Raw genomic sequence first — 27,992 nt, 5'->3', positions numbered from 1 at the left:
TCAGTTTTTTTTCATCAGTGTTTCACAATTTTCACAGTATAGGTCTTTCACCTCCTTGGTTAAGTTTACTTCTAGGTATTCTATTACTTTTGGTGCAATTGCAAATGGTTTTTTTTTTTTCTGATTTCTCTTTCTGCTGCTTCATTATTAGAGTATAGAAATACAACTGATTTCTCTATATTAATGTTGTATCCTGTGACTTTACTGAGTTCATTTATTAGTTCTAGTAGTTTTTTTTTTTTTGGTGCAATCTGCAGGGTTTTATTTAGTATCATGTCATCTGCAGTCACTAAAAGTTTTTCTTTTTCCTTTTCTTTTTCTTTTTTTTTAATATAATTGCTGTAGTTAGGACTTCCAGTACAATGTTGAATAAAAATGGTAAGAGTGACATCCTTGTCTTGTTTCTGATCTTAGAAGGAAAGCTCTCAGTTTTCACCACTATGACAGCTGTGAGTTTTTCACATATGGCCTTATTATGTTGAAGTATGTTCCCTCTGAACCTAATTTTTTTGAAAGTTTTTTCTTTTTTATCATGGATGAATGCTAACTTTGTCAAATGCTTTTTCTTCATCTACTGAAATAATCATATTATTTTTATCCTTTGTCCTATTGATATCATGTGTCACATTTATTGATTTACAAATGTTGAGCTATCATTGAATCCCCAGAATAAATTCCACTTGATTTTGGTGAGTGTTATTTTTAATGTATTGTTGGATTTGGTTTGCCAGTATTTTCTGAGGATTTTTTCATCTATGTTCATCAGAGAAAATGGCCTTTTCTTACAGTGTTTTTATCTAGTTTTGGCTTCAGGGTAATTCTGGTCTTAAAGAGTGAATCTGGAAGTTTTCCTTCCTCTTCCATTATTTGGAATAGTTTGAGAAGAACAGTATTAAATCCTCTTAAAGTGTTTGGTAGAATTTATCTGTGAAGCCATCTGGTCTTGGACTTTTATTTTTGGGGGAATTATTTTTTAATACTGATGCAATTTAATTGCTGGTAATCAGTCTGTTCAAAATTTATGTTTCTTCCTGATTTGGTTTTGGGAGGTTTTATGTTTCTAGAAATTTATCCATGTCTTCTAGGTCATTAAATTTGTTGGTGTATATTTTTTCTGAATTTTCTCTGACACTTGTTTGTATTTCTGTGGTGTCAGTTGTTATTTCTCCTCTTTCATTTGTGATTTTGTCTTAAGTTCTCCCTTCTTTTTTTTTAGAGTCTGGCTAAACATTTGTCAATTTTGTTGATCTTTTCAAAGAACCAGCTCCTGTTTTTGTTGATCATTGATCTGTTCTGTTGGTTTTGTTTGTTTGTTTTTAGTTTCCATTTCATTTATTTATCTTTACTATTTCTTTCCTTCTACTAGTTTTGGGTTTCACTTGTTCTTAGTCTTCCAGCTCTTTTAGATGTAAGGTTATATTTATTTGAGATTTTTCTTGCTTCTTGAGGTAGGCCTATATTGCTATAAACTTTCCTCTTAGAACAGCTTTTGTTGGATTCCCAAAGATTTTGGATGATTGTGTTTTCATGTTCATTTGTCTCCATATGTTTTTTGATTTCCTCTTTGATATCTTGGTTAACCCATTCATTGTTTAGTAGCATGTTATTTAATCTATGTGTACAATTTGTGCTCTTTCCAGATTTTGTCTTGTGGTTGATTTCTAGTTTCATGTCATTTAGTCAGAGCAGATGTATGGTATGACTTTGATCTTTTTGAATATTTGAGTTTTGTTTTGTGGCCTAATATATGATCTGTTCTGGAGAATGTTCCATGTGCACTTGAAAAGAATGTATGTATGTTTTAGGATGGAAGGTCCTGAATATATATCTTAAATCTGTCTGGTTCAATGTAACATTCAATGCTACTGTTTTCTTGTTGATTTTCTGTATGGATGATATCTATCCACTGATATAAGTGGGGTATTAGAGTGCTCTACTCTTATTGTATTATAATTGCTTACTTTCTTTGTGTTTGTTATTAACTGTTTTAAGTATTTGTGTGCTCCCGTGCTGTGTGCAAAAATACAATTGTTACGTCTTCTTGTTGAGTTGTCCCTTTAATGATTATCTAGTGTCCTTCTTTGTCTCTTTTTACAGTCTTTGTTTTTAAAGTCTATTTTGTTCAATATAAGTATTGCTACCCTGGCTTTCTTTTCACATCTATTTGCATGATAAATTCTTCTCCATCTCTTCACTTTAAATTTGCACGTATCTAATTTAGGTCTGAAATGAGTCTCTTATAGGAAGAATATAGATGTGTCTTTTTTTTAATCCCTTCTATCACCCTGTGTATTATGATTAGGGCATTTAGTTCATTGACAGTCAAGGTAATAATGTTATATATATATTTATTGCCATTTTGTTACTTATTTTATGATTGTTCTTATAGTTTTTCCCTGTTCCTTTCTTCTCTTGTTCTCTTCTCTCGTGGCTAGTTGGCTTTCTTTAGTGATATAATTGGATTATTTTGTTTGTTTTCTGCATCGCTATTACTTGTTTTTGAATTGTGGTTACCATTTGATTTATATGTAACATCTTCTGCATATAGCAGTGTACATTAAATTGATGGTCACTTAAGTTTGAGCCCGTTATTACCCCTTTTCTCTCCACATTTTAGGTATATGGTGTCAGACTTTAACATCTTTTTATTTTGAATTTCTTGACTGATTTTTAGATACATACTTATTTTGCTGCTGTTTCCTACTCTTGCTTTGATCTTTCCTTCTCACTCAGAGCGGCCCCTTTAACATTTCTTGTAGGTCTGTAGTGGTCATGAAAGACTCTATCTCCTATTCTGAAAGAGAGCCTTCCTAGATAAAGTATTCTTGGATGCATATTTTTCCCTTTCAGGGCTTTGAATATACTATGGCCCTTTCTTCTGGGCTACAAAGTTTCTTCTGAAAAATCTACTGATAGCTTTATATGGTTTCCCACATATGTAACTATTTTCTCTTGCTGCTCTCAGAATTCTGTCTTTATCACTACTTTTTGCCACTTTAATTGCTATGTGCCTTTCTGTGCATGTCTGTGGGTTGATTTAGTTGGGGAATCTCTGCACCTCCTGTACTTGCATTTCTCTTGCCTTCCCCAGAGTCAGGAGGTTTCCTGCTATTCCTTAAATAAATTTTCTGCCCCCCTTTATCTATCTCTCTTGTTCATCTGAGATTCCTGTAATGTGAACGTTATTATGCCTGTTATTATAACGTTCACATAAATAAATAAAAATTTTAAAAAAATAAATTCTCTATCAAGTGTATTATTTGTGCATGTTTCTCTTTCATTTGTGACATATATTTTTCTGTCCCCTCAGTTTGACTGACTCTCTGTGTCTCTATGTTAGGAAAATCAGCTACATCACCTGTTCTTGAAAGTAGTGACTATTTTATTTTATTTTATTTTATTTTATTTACTTATGATAGTCACAGAGAGAGAGAGAGAGAGGCAGAGACACAGGCAGAGGGAGAAGCAGGCTCCATGCACCGGGAGCCCGATATGGGATTTGATCCCGGGTCTCCAGGATCGCGCCCTGGGCCAAAGGCAGGCGCCAAACCGCTGCGCCACCCAGGGATCCCGAAAGTAGTGACTTTATGTGGAAGAGATCCTGCTATGCCCTGATGCCCTGCAGTGTCTCCTGATCAAGAAAACCTGGTGCTTCCAGAGTGTAAACTATGTATGTTGTGTGTGCTTTACTGTTGTGGCTGAGCTACCTTTTCCTTTGGTCCAGGTGTCTGCAGTGGCTCTCTTTGCCTATTGTGGGTAGTGTTGGTCCCTCTGTTGTTACTGGGCCAGTCTGGAAGTGCCTTGGGCTTAAATTGAATTAGACCAGGCAGTTGCCAGTGATGCAGTAGCACCAGGCTGCAGGGTACTTTCCCTGTGTTGTCCACTGACAAGCTTTTGTTGATGGGCAGAGCCTGCAGTCAGAGCAGCTGTCTGCTGTGGCATCTGCAATCTGACTGGTGTGTATGGTTATCTCTCCCCTCTCCCTAGGGCAAGAGTCACTCTGGAGTGATGCTGGCTCCCGTTGGGGCTGCTTGCACCCTGCCAGGTTGCTGCCTAGTTTGGATGGGCTCTGGCTGAGTATATTGAAAGGTACAGGACTACAGAAGTGTGTGGAGCTGGAGGTGTGGTTTTAGCGAGATTTGTGCTCGTCTGCAGGACTGAGGCAGGCTGAGTTGAAGACGGTGGTTTTGCAAAAGTGTGAGGGAGGGTACGTGTGATGTTAGCAAGTAGATAGCAAGTGTCAGCACTGCATTGGTTCCTGTGGGTGGCTGTGTGTTTATATTGGCAGACGGAGAATGGAAATGGCATCCACCAGCTACTTTGTTCCAGAGGTCTCTCAACAATCTCTGCTCTTCCAGCATAGGCTCTGAGATTAGTAAACAGATTACTCTTCTGTATATCCCAGTTGTTTTTCAAACTGCTGCTTATATGCTGTATCTTCTCAAGGATGTTTGTTGTGCTGTCTCTTTAAAGATGGGAACTCAGTTTCCTCTTGCCCTCTCAGCATCTCCAGAGCTGAACCTGCTGATTTTTAATGTTCATTTTAAGTCCTGCTGGCTATAGGAACTCAATGAAATTCGGCCTCTCTAGTTTTCAAAGCCGAATGTTATGGGGACTCATCTTCCAAGGAGCTCCCCTGGGGTGAGAGTCTGTTCTTTCCCATCTCTGTACCCACAGTATTCTCCCTCCTGTGGACAGTCATGCATTTGTTTAGCTCCCTACCATGTCTCTGCCCTTTATACCCTCTTCATGTGACCTCTTCTCTACATGTAGCTGTGGAGAGTCTGTTCTGCCAGTCTTTGGGTCATTTTCTGGGTTATTTACACTGATCTGAGAGTTACCTAGCTGTATCCATGGGATGTATGAATAGCTGTATCCATGGGATGAGATGAGCTTAGGATCCACCTCCTCCACCTTCTTCCACAGAAGCTCCCAAATTAACATTTAATTCAGTTCCAAAGTAGAATCCCAATTGGTTTTATATTAACTTAGTTAAAGTTACACTAAACTCCCCAACATTCCAGTTGTTTAGTAACAGACAAGGATCTATGGTACAGAATAGACAAACCAGAAAGAGATGCGAGTATGTGATATATTATATATAGGTTAATATATGTAGTACATACTGGTAAATCTGCTCAGGAGAACAAGCGTAGACTCTTTAATAGATTATTCTTGTCATTGAAAATTCCAAAGATAAAGAGAAGATCCTTAAAGTAGCAAGAGACAAGAAATGCCTGACTTTTATGGGGAGGAGTATTAGGGTAACGGCAGACCTGTCCACAGAGACCTGGCAGGCCAGAAAGGGCTGGCAGGATATATTCAGTGTTCTAAATGAGAAGACCATGCAACCAAGAATACTTTATCCAGCAAGGCTCTCATTCAAAATGGAAGAAGAGATAAAGAGCTTCCAAGACAGGCAGGAACTGAAAGAATATGTGACCTCCAAACGAGCTCTGCAAGAAATATTAAGTGGGACTCTTAAAAATTCCCCTTTAAGAAGAAGTTCAGTGAAAAATCCACAAAAACAAGGACTGAATAGATATCATGGTGACACTAAGCTCTTATCTCTCAATAGTAACTCTGAACGAGAATGGGCTAAATGACCCCATCAAAAGGCGCAGGGTTTCAGACTGGATAAAAAAGCAGGACCCATCTATTTGCTGTCTACAAGAGACTCATTTTAGACAGAAGGACACCTACAGCCTGAAAATAAAAGGTTGGAGAACCATTTACCATTCACATGGTCCTCAAAAGAAAGCAGGGGTAGCCATCCTCATATCAGATAAACTAAAATTTACCCCGAAGACTGTAGTGAGAGATGAAGAGGGACACTATATCATACTTAAAGGATCCATCCAACAAGAGGACTTAACAATCCTCAATATATATGCCCCGAATGTGGGAGCTGCCAAATATATAAATCAATTAATAACCAAAGTGAAGAAATACTTAGATAATTATACACTTATACTTGGTGACTTCAATCTAGCTCTTTCTATACTCGATAGGTCTTCTAAGCACAACATCTCCAAAGAAACAAGAGCTTTAAATGATACACTGGACCAGATGGATTTCACAGATATCTACAGAACTTTACATCCAAACTCAACTGAACACATTCTTCTCAAGTGCACATGGAACTTTCTCCAGAAGAGACCACGTACTGGGTCACAAATCGGGTCTGAACTGATACCTAAAGATTGGGATCATCCCCTGCATATTCTCAGACAATAATGCCTTGAAATTAGAATTAAATCACAACAAGAAGTTTGGAAGGACCTCAAACATGTGGAGGTTAAGGACCATCCTGCTAAAAGATGAAAGACTCAACCAGGAAATTAAGGAAGAATTAAAAAGATTCATGGAAACTAATGAGAATGAAGATACAACCGTTCAAAATCTTTGGGATGCAACAAAAGCAGTCCTGAGGGGGAAATACATCGCAATGCAAGCATCCATTCAAATACTGGAAAGAACTCAAATACAAAAGCTAACCTTACACCTAAAGGAGCTAGAGAAAAAACAGCAGATAGATCCTACACCCAGCAGAAGAAGAGAGTTAATTAAAATTCGAGCAGAAATCAACGAAATCGAGACCAGAAGAACTTTGGAACAGATCAACAGAACCAGGAGTTGGTTCTTTGAAAGAATTAATAAGATAGATAAACCATTAGCCAGCCTTATTAAAAAGAAGAGAGAGAAGACTCAAATTAATAAAATCATGAATTAGAAAGGAGAGATCACTACCAACACCAAGGAAATACAAACGATTTTAAAAACATATTATGAGCAGCTATACGCCAATAAATTAGGCAATCTAGAAGAAATGGATGCATTCCTGGAAAGCCACAAACTACCAAAACTGGAACAGGAAGAAATTGAAAACCTGAACAGGGGCAAAAGACATGATGAGAAATCTCACAGAGGAAGACATAGACATGGCCAACATGCATATGAGAAAATGCTCTGCATCACTTGCCATCAGGGAAATACAAATCAAAACCACAATGAGATACCACCTTACACCGGTGAGAATGGGGGAAATTAACAAGGCAGGAAACAACAAATGTTGGAGAGGATGCGGAGAAAAGGGAACCCTCTTACACTGTTGGTGGGAATGTGAACTGGTGCAGCCTCTCTGGAAAACTGTGTGGAGGTTCCTCAAAGAGCTAAAAATAGACCTGCCCTACGACCCAGCAATTGCACTGTTGGGGATTTACCCCAAAGATACAGATGCAGTGAAACGCCGGGACACCTGCACCCCGATGTTTCTAGCAGCAATGGCCACGATAGCCAAACTGTGGAAGGAGCCTCGGTGTCCAACGAAAGATGAATGGATAAAGAAGATGTGGTTTATGTATACAATGGAATATTACTCAGCTATTAGAAATGACAAATACCCACCATTTGCTTCAACGTGGATGAAACTGGAGGATATTATGCTGAGTGAAGTAAGTCAGTCGGAGAAGGACAAACATTATGTGTTCTCATTCATTTGGGGAATATAAATAATAGTGAGAGGGAATATAAGGGAAGGGAGAAGAAATGTGTGGGAAATATCAGAAAGGGAGACAGAACGTAAAGACTGCTAACTCTGGGAAACGAACTAGGAGTGGCAGAAGAGGAGGAGAGCGGGGGGTGGGAGTGAATGGGTGACGGGCACTGGGGGTTATTCTGTATGTTAGTAAATTGAACACCAATAAAAAATAAATAAAAAAAAAACAGGAGATAATGATGGTTAAAAAAAAAAAAAAAAGAAAAGAAAGAAAACCTGAACAGGCCAATAACCAGGGAGGAAATTGAAGAATTGAAGCAGTCATCAATAACCTCCCAAGACACAAAAGTCCAGGGCCAGATGGCTTCCCAGGGGAATTCTATCAAACGTTTAAAGAAGAAATCATACCTGTTCTACTAAAGCTGTTTGGAAAGATAGAAAGAGATGGAGTACTTCCAAATTCGTTCTATGAGGCCAGCATCACCTTAATTCCAAAAGCAGACAAAGACCCCACCAAAAAGGAGAATTACAGAGCAATATCCCTGATGAACATGGATGCAAAAATTCTCAACAAGATACTAGCCAATAGGATCCAACAATACATTAAGAAGATTATTCACCATGACCAAATGGGATTTATCCCCGGGATGCAAGGCTGGTTCAACACTCGTAAAATAATCAATGTGATTCATCATATCAGCAAGAGAAAAACCAAGAATCATATGATCCTCTCATTAGGTGCAGAGAAAGCATTTGACAAAATATAGCATCCATTCCTGATCAAAACTCTTCAGAGTGTAGGGATAGAGGGAACATTCCTCGACATCTTAAAAGCCATCTATGAAAAGCCCACAGGAAATATCATTCTCAATGGGGAAGCACTGGGAGCCTTTCCCTTAAGATCAGGACAAGACAGAGATGTCCACTCTCACCACTGCTATTCAACATAGTACTGGAAGTCCCAGCCTCAGCAATGAGACAACAAAAAGACATTAAAGGCATTCAAATTGCCAAAGAAGAAGTCAAAGTCTTCCTCTTTGCGGATGACGTGATACTCTACGTAGAAAACCCAAAAGCCTCCACCCCAAGATTGCTAGAACTCATACAGAAATTTGGCAGCGTGGCAGGATACAAAATCAATGCCCAGAAGTCAGTGGCATTTCTATACACTAACAATGAGACTGAAGAAAGAGAAATTAAGGAGTCAATCCCATTTACAATTGCACCCAAAAGCATAAGATACCTAGGAATAAACCTAACCAAAGAGGTAAAGGACCTATACCCTAAAAAGTATAGAACACTTCTGAAAGAAATTGAGGAAGACACAAAGGGATGGAAAAATATTCCATGCTCATGGATTGGCAGAATTAATATTGTGAAAATGTCGATGTTACCCAGGGCAATTTACACGTTTAATGCAATCCCTATCAAAATACCATGGACTTTCTTCAGAGAGTTAGAACAAATTATTTTAAGATTTGTGTGGAATCAGAAAAGACCCGAATAGCCAGGAGAATTTTAAAAAAGAAAACCATAGCTGGGGGCATCACAATGCCAGATTCCAGGTTGTACTACAAAGCTGTGGTCATCAAGACAGTGTGGTACTGGCACAAAAACAGACACATAGATCAATGGAACAGAATAGAGAATCCAGAAGTGGACCCTCAACTTTATGGTCAAGTAATATTGGATAAAGGAGGAAAGACTACCCATTGGAAGAAAGACAGTCTCTTCAATAAATGGTGCTGTGAAAACTGGACATCCACATGCAGAAGAATGAAACTAGACCATTCTCTTACACCATACACAAAGATAAACTCGAAATGGATGAAAGATCTAAATGTGAGACAAGATTCCATCAAAATCCTAGAGGAGAATGCAGGCAACACCCTTTTTGAACTCGGCCACAGTAACTTCTTGCAAGATACATCCACGAAGGCAAAAGAAACAAAAGCAAAAATGAACTATTGGGACTTCATCAAGATAAGAAGCTTTTGCACAGCAAAGGATACAGTCAACAAAACTCAAAGACAACCTACAGAATGGGAGAAGATATTTGCAAATGACGTATCAGATAAAGGGCTAGTTTCCAAGATCTATAAAGAACTTATTAAACTCAACAGCAAAGAAACAAACAATCCAATCATGAAATGGGCAAAAGACATGAACAGAAATCTCACAGAGGAAGACATAGACATGGCCAACAAGCACATGAGAAAATGCTCTGCATCACTTGCCATCAGGGAAATACAAATCAAAACCACAATGAGATACCACCTCACACCAGTGAGAATGGGGAACATTAACAAGGCAGGAAACCACAAATGTTGGAGAGGATGCAGAGAAAAGGGAACCCTCTTACACTGTTGGTGGGAATGTGAACTGGTGCAGCCACTCTGGAAAACTGTGTGGAGGTTCCTCAAAGAGCTAAAAATAGACCTGCCCTACGACCCAGCAATTGCACTGCTGGGGATTTACCCCAAAGATACAGATGCAGTGAAACGCCAGGACAGCTGCATCCCGATGTTTCTAGCAGCAATGTCCACAATAGCCAAACTGTGGAAGGAGCCTCGGTGTCCATCGAAAGATGAATGGATAAAGAAGATGTGGTTTATGTATACAATGGAATATTACTCAGCCATTAGAAATGACAAATACCCACCATTTGCTTCAACGTGGATGGAACTGGAGGGTATTATGCTGAGTTAGTAAGTCAATCGGAGAAGGACAAACATTGTATGTTGTCATTCATTTGGGGAATATAGATAATAGTGAAAGGGAATATAAGGAAAGGAGAAGAAATGTGTGGGAAATATCAGAAAGAGAGACAGAACATAAAGACTCCTAACTCTGGGAAACGAACTAGGGGTGTGGAAGGGGAGGAGGGCGGGGGGTGGGAGTGAATGGGTGACGGGCACTGAGGTGGGCACTTGACAGGATGAGCACTGGGTGTTATTCTGTATGTTGGCAAATTGAACACCAATAAAAAATAAATTTAGTATTAAAAAAAGATTCTTTTCAAACTGGCCATCTATCTACATAAAAATGAATTAAAAATAGATAAAGATTTATATTTTTTCAAGAAAAAGGGTTTTAAAAGAATATTTCTAGGAGAGTAAAGTGAATTCTCTAGGAGTGATCTAAAACTTGGTTGGAGTGGATACTATATTCTGTGAAAGAAATGATAGCCATGTCAAAATGAGTTTTTATTTAATCTGAAAATGCTATTTCACTCTTTTTGGAGGATATTTTTATTGGATACATAATATTACTTTATAGTATGGATTTTGTTACATTAAAGATGCCATTCCATCATCTTTTTACCTGCATTGTTTCTCATGAGAAATCATCATATTAAAATTATAGAGCCCTACCTGCTGCTAATACTGCCTACCTGATTTCTGTTTTATTTTCTCTTTAGCCCTTAGTGCCACCTGATACACCATGTATTTTACTTATTTATCTTATCATCTGTTTCACATACTTTGATGAATTCCTGTATGAGTTCTAGCAATTTGAGGGTAGAGTCTTTTGGGTTTTCCATACAGAATATCAAGTCATCTGCAAAGAGGGAGAGTTTGACCTCTTCTTTGCCAATTTGGATACCTTTTATTTCTTTTTTTATGTCTAATTGCTGAAGCTAAGGCATCTAATACTATTTTGAACAGCAGGGTGGTAGTGGACATCCCTGCCATGTTCCTGACCCTAAGGGAAAAGCTCTCAGTTTTTCCCCATTGAAGATGATATTCGCTGTGGGCTTTTCATAGATGGCTTTTTATGATGTTGAGGTATATGCCCTCTATCCCTACATCATGAAGAGTTTTAATCAAGAAAGGATGCTGTTCTTTTTCAAATGCTTTTTCTGTGTCTACTGAGAGGATCATAATTGTTCTTTTCTTTTATTAATGTAATGCATCATATTGATTGATTTGCAGATGTTAACCACCCTTGCAGCCCAGGAATAAATCCCAGGTGGTGAATCAGTTTTTTAATATACTGTTGGATCCTATTGGCTAGTATTTTGGTGAGAATTTTGACATCCATGTTCATCAGGGACATTGGTCTGTAATTCTCCTTTTTGGTAGGGTCATTGTCTGGTTTTGGGATTAAGGTAATGTTGGTCTCATAGAACAAGTTTGGAAGTTTTCTTTCCATTTCTACCTTTTGAAACAGCTTTAGTAAAATAGGTATTATTTCTTCCTTAAATGTTTGGTAGAATTCCCCTAGGAAGCCATCTGGCCCTGGACTCTTGTTTTTTGGGAAGTTTTTGGTTGCTATCTCAGTTTCCTTGCTGGTTATGGGTCTGTTCAGGATTTCTGTTTCTTCCTGTTGCAGTTTTGGAGTTTATATGTTTCTAGGAATGCATACATTTATTCATATTGCCTAATATTTTTGTATATAGTTGCTCATAATACATTCTTAAAATTGTTTGTATTTCCTTGGTGTTAGTTGTAATCTCTCCTCTTCATGATTTTATTAATTTGAGTCCTTCCTCTTTTCTTTTTAATAAGTCTGGCTAGGGGGTTTATCTATCTGATTAATTCTTTCAAAGAACCATTCCTGGTTTCCTGTTCTGTAGTTATGGTCTCTATTTCATTGAGTTTTTCTCTAATCTTTATTATTTCTCTTCTGCTTGGTTTAGGCTTTATTTGCTGTTCTTTCTCCAGCTTCTTTAGGTGTAAAGTTTGTGTATTTGAGATTTTTCTGATTGTTTGTAAGAGGCTTGTATTGAAATGTACTTCCCTCTTAGGACTATCTTTGCTGTATCCCAAAGGTTTAGAACAGTTGTGCTTTCATTTTCATTAGTTTGCATAAATCTTTTTAATTCTTCTCTAATTTCCTGGTTGACCCATTCATTTTTTGGTATGATGCTATTTGATCTCCATGTATTTGAGTTCTTTCCAAATTTCCTCTTGTGATTGAGTTCTAGTTTCTTTTCTTTCTTTCTTTTTTTTTCTGAAAATATGCAGGGAAGAATCTCAGTCTTTTGGTATTGCTTGAGACCTGATTTGTGACCCAATATGTGGTCTATTCTGCAAAAAGTTCCATGTGCAGTCAAGAAGAATGTGTATTCTGTTGCATTAGGATGCAACATTCTGTATACTCTATGAAGTCCACCTGGCCCATTGTGTCATTCAAAACCCTTGTTTTTTTGTTGGTCTTCTTAAATTATCTGTCCCTGAAATTGCAGTGTTGAAGTCTCCTACTATTAATGTATTATTATCTATGCGTTTCTTTACTTTGGTTATTAATTGGTTGATATAATTGGCTGCTCTCAAAATAGAGTTATAAATATTTATAATTGTTAGATCTTGTTGCATAGACTCTTTAAGCACAATATAGTGTCCCTATTCATCTCTTACTACAGTCTTAGGTTTAAAATCTAATTTATCTTATATGAATGTTGCTACCCCATCTTTCTTTTGATGTCCATTTGAATGGCAAATGGTTCTCCACCCCTTTTCGATCTGAAGATGGCTTTAGGTCTAAACTGAGTCTCTTGTAGACCAGCATATGGATGAGTCTTGCTTTTCTTTATACCCTGTGTCTTTTGACTGGACCATTTAGCTCATTCACATTTAGAGTAACTATTGAAAGATATGAATTTAGTGCCATTGTATTACCTGTACAGTTACTGTTTCTGCAGATTATCTCTGTTTCTTTGGGCTCCCTCTTTGCTTACAGGATCCCCCTTAATATTTCTTGCAAGGCTGTCTTGGTAGTCACATATTCTTTCAGTTTCTGTCTATCCTGGAAGCTCTTATATTATCTCTCCTTCCATTCTGAATGAAAGTCGTATTGGATAAAATATTCTTGGCTGCATGTTTTTCTCATTTAGTACGTTGAATATGTCATACCAGCCCTTTCTGGCCTGCCAGGTCTCTGTGGATAGATCTGTTGTTAATCTAATATTTCTCTCACTTTATGTTAGGAATTTCTTGTCTTGACCTGCTTTCAGGATTTTCTCTTTATCTCTGAAATTTGCAAGCTTCACTGTTATATGTTGGGCTGTTGATCTACTTTTGTTGATTTGGGGGAGGGGTCCTCTCTGTCTCTTGGATATCAATGCCTGTTTCCTTCCCCAGATTAGGGAAGTTCTCAGCTATGATTTGCTCAAATATACCATCTGGTCCTATCTGTCTCTCTCTCTGGCCCTCTGGAATTCCAGTAATTTGGATGTTATTTTTTTCAAGCTGTCATTTATTTCTTGGATCCTCTCCTTGTGGGCTCTTAGTTGTTTTTCTCTCTTTTTCTTGCATTCCTTCCTTTGCATCAGCTTTTCTTCTATGTCACTTATCCTTTCCTCTGGCTCATTTACTGTAGCTATTGGAGCATCCAATTTGGACTGCATCTCAGAGTATTTTTAATTTTGGCCTGATTAGATCTCAGTTTTGTACTTAATTTCTCTAGAGTCTATGCTTTTTTTCAAAGCCCAGCTAATAACTTTATAATTGTAATCCTGAACTCCATCTCCGACATTTTACTTAAACCCATATTCATTAGATCTGTGACAGAGGGTATTACCACTTGTTCTTTCTTTTGTGGTGAATTCCTCCTTCTCATCATTTTGTCAAGTGCAGAAAGGCTGTACGTGTGAGCAGAGTCAGGAATATCAACTATGACCCAAGCAAGATACACACTTGCTAAAAGTTGTCGCTTTTCTATTTGTAGAGTTTCAGTTGTTCTTTCTTTACATCTCAGGTTGAATTCATAGATGTTCAGAATGGTTTGATAGTTATCCAGCTACATTTAGGAGACCAGATGAAACGAGGAGGGTCTTCTGCCATTTTGCCTGTCTCCTTTGAAAATTACTTAATAAAGATTTCCTATTCAGAAAAAAATGTCTCAGTGGTGTTTAATGATTTCTCTTAGCTTCTAAAGTGCAGAAAGATTCAAGGATTTCTGTGACACACTGGTCCCCAGAGCCAGGCAAGCTTTGTACTCAGGACCTGAGCTCACCAAGAAGCAAATATTATATTTTATTCATCTTTGAATCATTAGCCCCTAATAACACACAGGGACTCTGTCATAGAAGATTCTGTTTCTTGAATCAGTGAGCATACATGGCTCACCTTAGTTTTCTCTGTGTTGCCCTACAAGGCTCCTCATGATTGGAATCTCATGGTTCTTTGAGCTTTCCAGAATGCATTTCCATATGCATACCTATGAACCTTGTCTTTATCACAGACCATGCTTACAGTCTTAACTCCTGTGTCACCTGCAGACTTCTTACACCAGTGCTCATTCCTTGTTTCCTACCTTTTCACTTAACAGACCTCTCCAGGTGTAGCCCATACTTGCAGCTTTCACCAGGCCTCTTTCTCACTCTTTGACCACTTGAGTCTCACCTATGATCTCATCCTTCCACTGACATCTTTCCCCCTGTGAGATCACAGCAACACCCTGGCTGCCAAACCCAGTGTCTTCTTCTCCCTACTTAGTCTCACTTGACCTTCCTTAACACTTGATGGTTTAGATCCTCCAGCCTTTGGGGAGCCCTTTGCCCCTCTAGCTCCCAAGTTTTGTATATCTCCTTGCACTCTTTCTAACCCTGAGTTCTCTTTGTGCTTCTCCAGCTTCTCACTTACCTCTGATGTGAACATTAAATTTCTATCTTTGTTTCTTTCTTGAGATTTCTCCCATTGTTTCTGAAAAATTTGCAACTGCCTTTTGTTGGATATATACACCCAGATTATTCCAGAGACCTAAAATTCAACATCTATGAAAATAATGTTTTCTACACATCTGTGATGCTCCCTGAACTTGCCAGTCTCTTCCTGAGTATCCAGGACTGAACCTCAAGATCATCTCAACCTTCTCCCTATACCACCCCACCTCAAGCAGTTGTTTGCAGTAGTCTGTTAGTTTAATTCCTACATTGTCCCTTGGTTTTGTCCCCACTTTTTCTTTAGGGAACATCTACACTCTCTCTTGCCAAATCTGTTTTGTTGTCATTGTCAGCCTGTGGTCTTCGTCCCTTACATCTGCTTCATCCTTATCTTGCACTGCTTAGTGCGTTCTGATGGTACTGCTTACCACTCAGAAGGCTCTGATGCTTCTCTAAATCACAAGAATAAATATCAGGCTCCTTAGGCAGACTTTCAGGAACTTTCCTGATTGTATTTTTGCCTCCTTGCAATCTAGCAGCCCAGCCTTCTGTTCTTTGTACCCCTACAAGCTTTATGTTAGTGCTCATCAGACTCTGGCATTTGCAGAAGCAGCTCTCTGCTTGCCAGCTTCTCTTCCTTTGCTCCTGCTGCTCCTCCTTGAATTGCCTGTTAAATTTGTCTCAGAAAGCAATGGTCTCCAGGAAGCTTTCCCTGTTCATAATTAATCCTCCTTCATTTTGTTCCCAGACACATTGTTTGGGTTTCCTAACTAGTGCTGATTAGCACTCATGTCTTCTTGTTTATTCACCAAAAACACTGAGTCCTGCCATATGTCAGGTTGGGTGTGACATTTGTCTGCATGTATGCCATGTGGGGACAGGTGTCAAGCTCCTTGTATGTCTCCAGCACATGGTACCTGCTTTGTCTAGGGAGATGAGCTGAGTTCAGTTGTACTGAAATGAGAAGCAGGTTGAATGTGCAAGTGAAAAATGTGTTAGCAGACCATGTACAAGTGGCATGGCAGAGTTATTAAAGTGTGGGTGTTTGGAAAGAGTGGGTTAGGGAGCTCCTGCTTCAAAGATGGTTACCCTGCAGTGATAAGCTGCTAACATTAGGCAACCTGCATCATTCTGGTTGGTGCCCCAAAAGAAGGCATTATTTACATCAGTGTGTAATAAGATGCGCTGGTTGCAACTGACAGTTGTTTTTCTCACACATCCCAAGTTGTCACCTAATAGAGCTATATGCGGCACACCTTCTGAAATGAAGTTGGAATACTGGTGTGAAGAGCTGTGTTTACGGCTAAGGAAATTAGAAAGGTATTGCTCTGCAACATGAGCCTTAGGATTTACATGGTCCTGTCCTTAAAAATGATAATTTCTTCACTTTTTACCCCCTGCCATTTTTAATTTTAGTTCAGGGAATTACTAATAAATATTGTGCAATTTTCTAGAAATGACTCTTCCTATTGCTGAAGTGAAGGGTTTGTCTTTGAGCAGTTTTTCAATCTGTGATTCCCTTAGAGGGGTAGATGGGAGACTGAGTGGGCAGAGCATGAAGCAGCCAGAGCAGTTGCCCTGGGGGGCTTTCTAATATCAGGGCTCCTCGTAGGATATTTTTATGAGGAAAAATGGGGCCATGCTTGAGAGAAATGAAAAGTTTGAAAAAAATCACAATGTTAGATGACAACTAAGGCTTCTTTCTATATTTATTTATTTATTTTTATTTTTATTTTTTTAATCTTTCCATATTTAAATAGCGTGCTAGGCTTTATGTGTTACGGATTTTAATAAGAGTTGAGAACAAAACCTCTAACACAGGTGGAAGAGTACTCATCTGAAAAATTTAGATACGAAGTAAAGGTTTTTTAAAGTTAAGTAAACTCAATTATTCAGAACTCCAAATCTGAAATGATAAAATAGGAGGTATCTGTGGTTTACAGAATTGAAAAATACTCTCAGTATTAAGAGTATCTGATCTGGGATATACTACATTCATTGTATGAGCCCCTTTTATAGGGTAATATTGCTGCCTAACCCTATTTGATGTTGTGAGCATTTTGTAAAAGGAATACTTTCAAGAGCTAGAACTCCAGTGTTTCAGTGTTCTGCTCCCTGTAAGGACATGGCCTGGTTCAGTGAAGTGTACCCATGCATTCATTAATACCATATGGGCACACCATTAAGAAAATGAGTCACAGCACCAGCCTTCAACTTGTCCATGCACTGACCCTGCCTTTCTTTGACTTGTGACTTGTGTTCTACTTTGCTCCTTTGTTTCGTCACCCTGTTGGATTTGTTTTTCTCAGCAATTGACCCTCCAAGTCCACTGTCCAAAGTTGAATCCTCTCTTCCAGCACTGTCTTCCCTGGACTATTATTTCTGGATCTGACTTCACTGTGAATGGTCTGGTGGCAGCTTTGGCTGCACTCAGTATGGTTCTCATCCACACATTCTTTTTGATCATTTCGATAGGCTTATACCTACAGTTGCAGGCAAGAAAAGTGATTGTGGTCACTGGAGGAGGACACTGGTTCATGACCATGGTTTAAAAAAAGTGCAGAGGTGGCGAGCATGCTGTGGATGTGTGACATGTACAGTGACTTCAACTCCTGAGAAGTTTCTTCAAGTATTTTTTTCTGTGTTCTTTGCTTTTAGTTCCCAGCCTTTGCTCTTGCTAATCTGATGAATAAGCCAACAAACCTCAAGGTGTGTGTAGAACAACAAAGCAAAATTCACTGAGGTGGTAAAGTGTAAGTATGTCATCTTGGCAGGCACAAATTGCTGCTTTTTGTGAAGGAAGTGTGGCAGTTTTTGCTGATAATGCATATTTGGCTGAGGCCATGTAAACCAAATGGCATGGGTTTGCAGATACATTGAGGGATCTTCTTTGCTTTATAAGAAAGGAAACACACATCCACCACCACCACCTAGTGCTGCTCAGAGAGAGATGGCCCTACTTGTTTCCACACAGGGAAAGGTGTCATGTTTCTGGGTTGTTGTTTTTTTTTTTGTTTGTTTGTTTTTTAAGTCCAACCTATCCCCTTTTGTAGGGGAGTGGCTCTGCTATGGTGTCTTGGCAACAGTGCACATATGCAGTTGGCCAGGTAGATGAGCTTACCCGCAGATGATCTCAATCTGACAGAGTGCCCTGTGATCTTCCTGGCACATGAGAACATGGGAGGCTCTCGAGGAGCTGCTCTGGGAAGGCCACCCCCAGGAGGCTGTCTATGACAGTTTCTTATGCCTCCCGGGTTCTGATGAGGCTTGAGTCTTTTTGTGTCACCTCCCCTAAGGGTACACCTGCAGGCTGTACAGTACATAATGGCAGCATGAAATGGGCTCCTCAGGAACAGGGTGTCTGAGCCCTCATGTTGCAGTATCTGGACCCCTTGTCTCAGTGACACCCTATGCAAGGGACGTGGGAGCTGCTTCTTTAGCTCCTTTTCCATGTAAGTCTTAAAGTGTCTGAATATTGAAGAGTACCTGTTTCTTTACTGGCCACATTTGTCAGCCTTTATCTTGATTTGCTTGACACATCTCACCATTGTAACCCAGGCATTTTCATTTGTTTTCTTATGGTTTTTATTCATATATAAAAAAATCGTTCTAGTGCTGAAGTGCATATAAACTGTGCTCTATCTGTGCTTAATTTAATATTTGCAAAAGCTATATGATGTGGCCTCATAACCATAATTAACTTGACTTCTGTCATTGGATATTTAGCTTTTTTTAAAAAAAAAAAAACTTTGTACTGTTGTAGAGGCTGTATTTATTCATTTTCTGTTTTTTTTTTTCAGAATATAATGTTAAAGTTGGGAGGACTTGTTCAGCAAGTATTGACACCTTGTCTTTTGGCTATAAATATAGGCATACCTTACTTTATTGTGCTTTGCAGATATTACAGTGGAGGTTTGTGGCAACCCCACGTCAAGCGAGTCTGTCAGTGCTATTTTTCTCACAGCATTTGCTGACTCTGTGTCTCTGGGTCACAGTTTGGTAATTCTCACAATATTTTAAATTTTTCCATTATTATTATATTTGTTATGGTGATCTCTGATCAGTTATCTTGAAAGTACTATTGTAGTTGTTTTGGGGTGCCATGAGCCTTACCCATATAAGATGGTGAATAATGAATAGGCATTTCTGCTACATCTTCACTGCATATGCTAAAGTGAGGCAGTATCAAACAGTGGGAATGCATGTGCTAGAAATTTTGTTTAAATACAGATTTTTCCAGATGTGTGACCTCTGTAAGCCTGTTTCCTGTAATTATGAGGTTACAAATCTGATATTCAGTGTTGTAAAGGATAAATGGAAACATACACATTCACACATATATGCTTACATCATGTACATGCATGCATGCCCCCCCCACACACACACTCATAATTTGGTACCTGGGATATAATAGATGTATATTAAGTGACAGGTAATGTACAATCAAACACGTTTTATATTAGTAATGTGTGACAGAACAGTAATAATTGGGATGTTTTGCTTAGCCACTGTGTATAGTGAAAAGAAATGGAATTTAGGATTTACAAACCTGTGTGCATATCTAATACTCTATAAAATGACTGTTGTATCTGTAGTATGTTCAAGAAAACTGCATCAAAAATAAAGAAAATTCAGTGCCTGAAGCAGTACTATTCATAATTGGTTCCTTCTCTCCAGGAAATTGAGAAACCAGTTGGTCAAAATAGATATATTTGAATTCACTTTAAAGCCAAAAGTATTATCTCAGCTGCCTTCCTTCCCTTTAATTCATTAAACAAATATTTATGGGCAGGCATGGTTATTGCTCCAGGGATAAGGTGATGGACAATATCAACAAGATCCTTTATTTTTAGAAATTGACATCCTAATTCTAAATAAGCAAACTGATTCCTTTCAGCTGGTATGAGTCCCCCGAGAGTCAGTAATGACACAAGTCTTGTGTGTGGCCCCAGGAGCAGAGGAACGGTATTTCCTCATCTCATTGGCTGGCGACATGTTGCTGCCTAGTTCTCTTGCTCTACATAGATATTGAACCTATGGAAAGTTGTTATTTTTGATATCATGTTTTCTTTTCCTGGTAAAACCTTAAAGGATTATTACAGTCTTATGTGATCATAAGAGAGGATCGTGGATATGATTTAATTCTGGTAAAATAATAATATATAACAATGGTAAATATGATTAAATTGAGAAATTACACAGTCTTTTTAAGAACACAGCTGTTGTAGAAAATGAGGTATCTATATTTGCTTTAGAGACAACACTGCCATAACGTTTTTTTTGTAAAGCATATAATTGTAGTGTAGTAAAATGCTTATGTGAAAATAGGGATGTTGACTAATCTTACTAGGGAATCTTCAGGGTTTGTCAAATTGCTTTCTCTATTTAGAAAAATAAAATATCTCATATAGTGGTATAAGTGGCAGGAAATCTGTAAGGGCTATAATGGTTGAACAGATTGTAAGCTCCTTGATGGAAATCACACTATGATGTCTCATTATTTTCAAACAAAGCAAGGAAATCCACTGATGAAAGTTCTGTCAGCCTTATTTGATGATTAAAATACTTTTCAAAATTTTCATACTTTAGTAAGTGTATTTCTTAGCCAGAACATATATGTTGTGATTGATACATAGTAAAGATTAATGTATATACTGCGTCTGTTTTTAAACTCTAAATTGATATGATTTTTTCATTATACTCTGAGCTTAAATTACTCTCTTTTGGTCAATTATATGTATGTGTATATCAAAGGATAAACAGTATGCAGGGGATCCCTGGGTGGCTCAGTGGTTTAACGCCTGCCTTTGGCCCAGGGAGCAATCCTGGAGTCCCGGGATCAAGTCCTGCGTCGGGCTCCCGGCATGGAGCCTGCTTCTCCCTCCTCCTGTGTCTCTGCCCCCCCCCCTTCTCTCTCTCTCTTTGTGTCTATCATGAATAAATAAATAAATCTTTTTTAAAAAAACAGTATGCATTATTTGTTTATTTTTCATCTACTGGATCAGGGACTGGGTTATATTTCTATTTCAGTGGACAGCACACTTCTTGTCACATTAAGCTCATCAATATTTTTTAAATGGTTAAAAGTCTACATGAATTCTTCCTGTACAACTTGATGGATTTTTGCGTTTGTTATCCCATCAGGTTGCTTTATTGTCTTGAGAGGTTTCAAATGTTTGACTTAGAGGTGCATCTTACCACCTGTCACTACCAATGCTCATGCAGTTCTGACCTTTTACCATCTGTACATTCTTCAGGAACATTTTATAGCAAGATAACTGTTAAAACTCACATAGCGCTTTTTGGCCAACCTTCTCCAGGATGTGTGTATATGGGTGTGTGTTTGTGAGTGTTTGTGTGTATGTGTGTATGATAATCATACTTGTAGAGAATTTTAAAACAGTAGAAAGTAACAAAAAGGAAAGAATATTTACATTAGTCCCATTATCCACATACAGATACTATTAGTATTTTGCTATTCCTTTTCAGTTGCTTTTCTGTGCCTGTGTGTTTGTATGTGTGGACAAATATCTATGCGTAAGGCCTTGCACAAAGAAAGTGCTTTATAAATATGTTGAATAAATGAGTATCTCAATGTGTATAATAATTTATATTTTAAAATTTAGGATAAGATAATGTGTTTTATGTTTTTTTGTCCTTACTTTGATTTTTACTTAACCTAGAAAATTCTCTAAAAAATATAGTTTTCAGGGCACCTGGATAGCTCAGTCAGTTAAGCATCTGCCTTAAGCTCAGGTCATGATCCAGGATCCTAGGATTGAGCCCCACACCTGGCTCTGCTCTGTGAGGAGTCAGCTTTTCCCTCTCCCTCTGCCTGCTGCTACCTCTGCTTCTGCTCTATCTCTGTGTCAAATACATAAATAAAATCTGAATCTAAAAAAAAAATCTATATCTATCTGTACTTTTTAATAACTTTATAATCATATGTACATATGTGCCTATGTGTAAATGTACATGTATTATAGTCTATTTGACCTTTCTCCCATATTAATACTCTACTGTGTTTTTGCTGTGATAATGTTGTGATGTATATTTTTACTATCAACTTTTATCGTGACTGCTTAGCATGTTAATCCTAGAGGGGCAATTACTGGGACATAGAAATATAAATTTAAAACAATTATCAATCCTTTCCAGCAGATTTTTATTATTTAAAAATGATATTTTACAAAAAAAATAAAAATAAAAATAAAAATAAAATGATATTTTTATTGAATTACGAAGGGGGTTATTGATGTAGAAAATTTGGAAAGCAGAAAAATAAAGTGCAGAGAATATTGAGATGAACCATAATCCTGGCAACTAAAGATAACTTCATTTAAGATTTTGATTTACGTAATTTTAGTCTTTAGTCATAATTTTAATACATATTTCTATTATGCATTTTACCAAAAAGTATCATTTTGTCCTAAACTGCTGGGTTTTTTCCACTAGTAGTGTATCATTAACATAGTCTTTCTTTCTCTGCCATTAATCTTTTATAATGTAATTTTACAGCCTATTATTAAAATGACATGTCTGCAATGCATATAATTAACCCTCACCTGGTGGACCTGTAGTTTATTTCCAATGTTTCATTATTATGAGGAGTAATAGGATACAAACCCTCATGTTTGCCCCTTGGGTACATTTGCTGTAAGCACATTAAGACAAATTGCTGGAAGCAGAATTGCTGGTTCAAAATATATGAAAACATTTTAAAGCTTTTGACGTATATTTCCACATTGCCTTCCAACAGGTTGTACTAACTGATATTCTTTCCCAAAAGAGGTATGAAAGCGAAAGGAAATTATACAGATATTTTCAAGTCATTCACCTAGAAACGTCTTCATTGTTCTTTGAGAGGAGTAAGAAACTACCCATGTTTAACATTTATCAACGGTCTTCTTAGAGAGGGGACTATATTCATAGGCCTATTGTAATACAGGAGAAGCTGACTGTGGACTGGTTAGATGATTTTACTAAATGCTCACAGAAAGTGAGAAATAAAATTTTTATTAGTTACTGGGTTTCCTGAATACCTATTTGATTAATCAGCCTGCTTGTTGAGTTTATCTTCAATTAAGTATTATTTTTCTGTCACTAATTGTTTCAAGAACAGTCACTGTGTTTTCTTTTCCAGACCCGTCAGTGGCTGCACAGGAAGCATGGTCTTGGGAGCAGTACTTGACAGAACAGAAGGCTATAGCAGCACCTGTTGAACTGTTTTCCAAGGTGAACTACTAACAGTCTTATATTTTGGCAAGGAATGAACACTTAAGAGCATTAATTAGAAGGAAGTCATTTGCCTACACAGAACACCCAACCTTTTTGATTTGTAGATTTCACTGGAAAATAACATAACAAAGCTAATGGAAGCCTTTGTGATGAGAATATGTGCTCAGGAGCTGGAGCTGGAGCTGGACTTCTGGGTTTGAAACCTAGCGCTCCCACCTTCTAGCTCTGTGACCTTGAACAAGTCATCCAGTCTCTCTGTGCTCCAGTTCCCTCACCTGTAATGTAAGGAAGCTACCATGCCTACCTCTTTGGGGTGCTGGAGGATTAAATCAGTTGTACACATAAGGGACACTGGATGCAACATGCACATAGTGAACATTAAGTGCTAGGCTTTCTTTGTATTAGCAGGTATTACCTGCACATGACCACCCAAGGATCAGGTTCGAGGGATCTGTTTCGATGTGTTGCATGAAAGTGGTGGGTCAGGCAACATGTGGGGGAGACAGCGAAACCCCTAAATGATGTTCTACCTGACTCTAATGATGCCCAGAGCAGCCTGTGTGGGCTTGCTTGACCAAATGACTATTGACATGGCGGGGAGGAGGGGCGGGGGGGGGGCTTGTGCCTTCAGGGGGATCATCTTTACCTGAGGTATTAAATCTTCTGAAATCTTCTGCTACTCTTTCTATTCTTCTTGGTCTGTATTTTTCAGTATTTCAGGGGAATTTATATTAAAAAATTGTATAAGATTTACATCATTGTATTGCATTTTAACCAGCACTGAGAAGCTAACACTTTTTATTTGCTTTCCTTTTTATGGTATTTGTTGAGTTACATCTAGTACTTTTTATCATGCAAAAGGGCTAGCGATTTTATTTATTCATGAGAGACAGAGAGAGAGAGAGAGAGAGAGAGAGAGAGAGGCAGAGACATAGCAGAGGGAGAGAGAGAGAGAGAGGCAGAGACATAGTAGAGGGAGAAGAGGCTCCACGCAGGGAGCCTGATGCGGGACTCGAACCAAATGCAGACACTCAACGCTGAATCACCCAGGTGTCCCTTAAAGATTTATTTATTTATTTTAGAGAGAATGTAGCAGAGAGGGACAGAAGGAGAGGGAGAGAGAATCAGAAACAGACTCCCATCTGAGCGCATAGCCTGACACAGGACTCAGTCTCACAACCTTGAGATCATGACCCCGAGATCAGGAAGGACCTGAACCGAAACCAAGAGTTGAACGCTCAACTGACTGAGCCATCAGGGTGCCCCAAAAGGGCTAACAGTTTTAAGCTTGGCCATGGCAGTAGAATGGGAGAGAAGTGAAACAAATAAGGAAAGAAAGGGAAACCAGTGCTGGCAGCTCACATTTAAGAAATACTAAATATTTCATATTTAACCCAGTCTTTTTTTTTTTTTTGAGTGACAATGGAGATGTATATATTAGGTGGAGATGATAATGAAGCAAGATTGATAAATTGGTAACTTGAATCAGCTAGTGGATACATGGGATTCCATTACATTATTAACTCTCCTATACATGTTAAAATTTTTCATGATAAAAAAATTATAACCCATACATTTATAAATGTTCACATTTCTTTGTAAAAGCTGGGAACCATTTCAGTACTTCATACTTGAATTGAAACACATTTTTTTTTCTGTGCTAGTTCTTTCTTGCTCCTAGAAAAGGGAGAAGAAATACCATATGGTTAATCAATTCATAGTTTGTTCTTGTCTGGACAGCCTCATAGAAACAAGCTTGCAATTAATTGGATTAGTTATTGCCCAATAGCAACAGCATGCAAGAAAAATAATGAAACTTTAAATTCAGATCTCAGAGAACCTCAGTTATCCGGCTTTATTGGATTTCTACTTAACCCAGTCTTCACATTGGATGCCTTTGTGGAGCTTTGGAAAACCTAGATGTATGAGTGTTCTGGAGACCTAGTAAATTAGAACCTCATGGGGTGGGGCCAGGCATCCTGGAGCTTGAGAACCTCCATAGGCTTCCCGTGCAGGATAGAGTCCAGTGTGGTTGTAGCTTATAAGAACCATGCAGGCCCTGCTGACTCCTGGTGAGACTGTCATGTGATGAGACTTAGGGTATTTGCTCCCCCCAAAGCAGGTTAAGTTCCCTGGGTAAGTGGTCTCTTCTTCCTTCTTTTTCATGTTTCCTCACAGTGTCTGTTCATAGTGTATTCATGACCAGTCAGTGTTGAATGACTTCTGGGTAACCTCCTTCCACTTCTGAGCATGGAGGATCCTTAAAGAGAGTTGGCTCTGACTAGGGCAAGCCAGTGCAACCTGTAGTTTCCCTTTCTCTCTGTCCCTGGGCCCATCTGTGTCCTTGCTTTGTGGTCACTGCAGGTCAGGAGATTGGAGTGAGCCAGCCTCAGGGCCAGCTCAGGCCTGTCAGGTGCTGTGAGCCACAAGGGCAGATGTCATCTAGCTAGGTCCAGGGTGCCAGGTTCAACCACAGGACATAGGCCTGGCTTGTGACCCTGCTTGGGCATGAATGGGACCTCTGTAACGTCTCAAGGTAGCCAGAGACCACGAAAATGTAAGAACAGTCAGTGATTGAAGTCTGTACTTATATGTAGCAAAATAGGCCGTGAGCGATGCAGGGTCTTAGAAATCAGACCCCTGTGTATTCCCAGACAAGGATCCCTCTCTTACCTCCACTGAGGATTGGATCACATGTTAGCATGTTAGGCTGAAATGTGCCTTCATTCCTAGATCAAGGTGGATTTTGGCTGATGGCAGAGCCCTTAGGTTCTGACCAGTGTCTGCATTCTTCCCTCAGCTCAGCCAGTGAGTTTATTAGCACGGTTTCTCCGTTTCTCCTTTAGAACGCTTCAGGGTCCTTCAGCCAGTACAAGAACACCTGCAGATCAGAGAATTTCTCCCCCAGGTTTTCCCTTGTGACGTAGTATTCACTAAAAAATCTCCAAGGGGCCAATGTGAGATTTCTGTTCCTGAATTAAATCCCTCTGGCAATATAGGGAACTGTGTAATCGTAGGTTATGGGTCGTCTAATTTTCTCCCTCTCTAATTTTCTCCCTCGACTTTGCAGAGATCTGACAAAAGAGGTGCCAATAAGCGCTTAAGTGAGGGGACATGTGGCATGCAAAGGCAGCGATAGGTTCCCTTTAGAGAGTGTAAGTAGACTCCACAACTCTTTCCACAGAGTAGAGATGAGCGGTGAGCAGAGGACACAGCCTTTGAGGGCTCCTTGGCTAATAATGTGACTTTAAAATATGACTTTCTCAAGCTTGTGGACTCTAATTTTGTCGACTCTGAAAGTGACCATAAAATATTAGCATGAGAGAAAGTGGTCATGTCTGACCTGTTGGCATGCCTTTCTCTTCACTCATAATTTAAGTCAGGCTACTCACATTTTCACTAAGGATTTTATGACATGGTTGCTTGAAAATCTTGCCATCTACCTAGGATATAAGATGTGTCCCAAAATATGGCAACAGTGGGAGGTAGAATGTTCACTGTCAGTGGAATGTACAAGAAATGAGTTTCCTAGGTGTTCCATGCAGAGGTAGCATCTCATCCAACCCTGAACGAGGATAAAGAAGCTTACCAGTTACTATGTCTGATTTGTCCTGATGATTGAAGATGCTTGTGTTCAAGATACAGTGTTACTCTGCTTGGACATTTGTACTCTAAGATGAAGTAACGTGGTTTAAAATTGAAAATGGGTTTCAGGGATCCCTGGTGGCGCAGCGGTTTGGCGCCTGCCTTTGGCCCAGGGCGTGATCCTGGAGACCCGGGATCGAATCCCACATCGGGCTCCCGGTGCATGGAGCCTGCTTCTCCCTCTGCCTGTGTCTCTGCCTCTCTCTCTCTCTCTCTCTCTGTAACTATCATAAATAAATAAAAATTTAAAAAAAAAAAAAAAGAAAATGGGTTTCAGTAAAATAAAAGAGGCAGGTAGTTCAGGCCAGTCTTCTGAGAAAGATGGTCAGATTGAGCTCAGCTTTGGAGTGATATTGTGCTCTTGACTGTTACTGTCCATTTTAATTGTGTAAATATTGTGATAATAGTGTTCAGGTCAGGCAGCTGAGATAGAACTTTTCAGCTTTGGACACTGACATGTTGAAAATGGGGTGAAATAGTTTGCATATCCTGATTGGAAAACTATTAAAAAGATATTTAATATATAATTTTCATCCTAATGCTTAGGTTTTAGAAAGTGTACCAGTGACACACAGACACACAGGTGATCAGTTTCGTTATACAAATCAAATGTGTATTCTACTAAGAAAACATATATGTATGTGTATATATATTTTTATGTTTATAGTTTTAAAAGTATGCTTATTTTATTTGCATGAGATTTTTGCATATCTTTAGGTCTATTTTGAATTTCTTTTTGTATAAGACAAACTAAAGTGTAATTTATGGCTTATTTTACCATCTGGGTAGTGAGTACACAAGGATATAAACACCTTCTGTTGACAGAAAGTATAAAAACATTTTCTCTTCATTACTGGTGAAATGCACCTATCTTGATTTGATTTGATTCAAACTTTAAAATATTTTTTGTTTTGTTTTGAAGTTGGTTCTAATACTTTTCTCTTTTATCTCTCCCTGCCAGTCGTCTAACCATCCTGTGTATCTCCCTAAAGCATCCTTCCC

General features: G+C 38.6%; 1 protein-coding gene across 15 annotated transcripts in view; it reads left to right on the top strand.

Moving 5' to 3' along the window:
- L3MBTL4 (L3MBTL histone methyl-lysine binding protein 4) overlaps positions 1–27,992 on the top strand; it is a 492,784-nt gene that overhangs the window by 149,269 nt on the left and 315,523 nt on the right. For 14 of the 15 annotated variants that reach the window (XM_049112901.1, XM_049112904.1, XM_049112903.1 and 11 more), the window contains one exon: positions 23,251–23,342. In XM_049112901.1, coding sequence (XP_048968858.1) covers positions 23,251–23,342 — 92 coding nt within the window. Of the gene's footprint in view, positions 1–17,765; positions 17,861–23,250; positions 23,343–27,992 lie in introns of all 15 variants that reach the window. The other variant, XM_025429476.3, reaches the window with a different exon arrangement.

This window comes from Canis lupus, chromosome 7, assembly GCF_003254725.2.
Source record: "Canis lupus dingo isolate Sandy chromosome 7, ASM325472v2, whole genome shotgun sequence".
NCBI classification, from domain to species: domain Eukaryota; kingdom Metazoa; phylum Chordata; class Mammalia; order Carnivora; family Canidae; genus Canis; species Canis lupus.
Note: the sequence above shows the minus strand (reverse complement) of the source record. Positions and strands in the feature narration are given on the sequence as shown.